The following is a 1,660-nucleotide window of genomic DNA, read 5'->3' on the forward strand; positions in this document are numbered from 1 at the left end:
CCTTACACTCATCACAAATTATAGCCTTTTCTTTTATAACCACTTAGTCTGTGTTCTCTGTGCTGTTGCATCCACATACCTCTTTACAATGTGATGAAAATGATAAAGGGAGAAAGACAAAAGTGGAGAAATAAAGAATGAAAGAGAGACTACAGAGTAAGGAAATAAAGTAAAAATAGCTTTAATTAATTTATAAATGTATTAGTCCTAAAAATAAATTTTTATTATTTGATTCAATCTCTACAGTCACGTCCAAATCACTTAAGATTTTTCCTCTTAAAATTAGATTAAATTACAATCTGTGCACCTAATAACATATTATATTGTATATGCTGAAAAAAAAAAGCAAAAAATTAAAAAGAACAGAAATAATTTATCAGAATTTTCTCTTCTGTAAAAATATATTCTTGATACTTGATTTGACCTCTTTATTTCGTAGGCTGTATATAAAAGGGTTTAAGAGAGGAGCAATAACAGTGTACATTAAAGACACCAAGCTGTTCTGTCCAATTTTATGTTTTGACCTGGGGCTAAAGTACATAAAAATTGTGGAACCGTAAAATATTGTAACAACTATTAAGTGAGAGGAGCAGGTTGCAAAAGTTTTTTTCTTGCTGGATGTGGAATGAAGTTTTAGAATTTTTGAAATGATCTCCACATATGAAATTATTGTTACTATGAATGAACCAATTACAAGACAGCCGCCAATCACCAATACCACAAGTTCATTAACCCAAATGTCCTGGCAGGAGAGTTCTAGAATGGGTGGAACATCGCAGAAGAAATGGTCTATCTCTTTTGATCCACAGAACGGTAATGAAAACGTGAATGTTGTGTGAATTAGAGAATTCACTGCACTAATGACATATGATCCCACTATAAGCTGGATACAGACCACTTCACTCATAATCACAGTATATAACAGAGGGTGACATATGGCAATATAGCGGTCATAAGCCATGGCTCCCAGCATACAGAATTCTGTTCCACCCAACAGCAAGAAACAATACATTTGCATAGCGCAGCCAGAGAAGGAGATGGCCTGACATTCTGACCATAGATTGGACAACATCTTAGGGACGGTGCACGAAACATATATTATTTCCAAGAGAGCAAAATTAGCAAGAAAAAAATACATTGGAGTGTGGAGGCTCGGACTAAGCTTGTATGCAAGGATTATAGATAGGTTCCCACACACAGTGATGATATATGTACCTAAAAAAATTGGAAAAAGAAAGACTTGATTCTCGATAACTCCCGAAAATCCCAAAAGAATAAATCCTGTTACCATTGTGTGATTGCTACTCATTTCATCTGATTTTCTAGAAAATAAACAAAAATAATTAAATAAAAAATATGCAATAAATCTGCTATGGTTTTTAAACAAATGATAGAATATAATATGACATATGATGGAGGGAAACTTTTCTGGTGCATAAGTTACTGTTTGAATATTGCTCCCAGAGATCATGTACAGTTGTGCTCAGAAGTTTACATACCCTGGGAGAATTTTTACTTTCTTGGCCTTTTTTCAGAGACTATGAATGATAACACCAAAAATGGTTGGGTGAAGCCATTTATTGTCAAACTATTGTGTTTTCTCTTTTTAAATCACAATAACAACCCAAAACATCCAAATGACCTTGACCAAAAGTTTACA

General features: G+C 33.6%; 1 protein-coding gene across 1 annotated transcript; it reads right to left on the reverse strand.

Moving 5' to 3' along the window:
• Positions 1–376: 376 nt before the first annotated feature.
• LOC141098091 (olfactory receptor 1G1-like) lies at positions 377–1,309 on the reverse strand. The gene has a single exon (XM_073585665.1). It carries the CDS (start codon positions 1,307–1,309, stop codon positions 377–379), a length of 933 nt encoding a protein of 310 aa, XP_073441766.1.
• Positions 1,310–1,660: the final 351 nt, after the last annotated feature.

Source organism: Dendrobates tinctorius, unplaced genomic scaffold, assembly GCF_039654945.1.
Source record: "Dendrobates tinctorius isolate UK_male_01 unplaced genomic scaffold, ASM3965494v1 ptg000086l, whole genome shotgun sequence".
Taxonomy (NCBI): domain Eukaryota; kingdom Metazoa; phylum Chordata; class Amphibia; order Anura; family Dendrobatidae; genus Dendrobates; species Dendrobates tinctorius.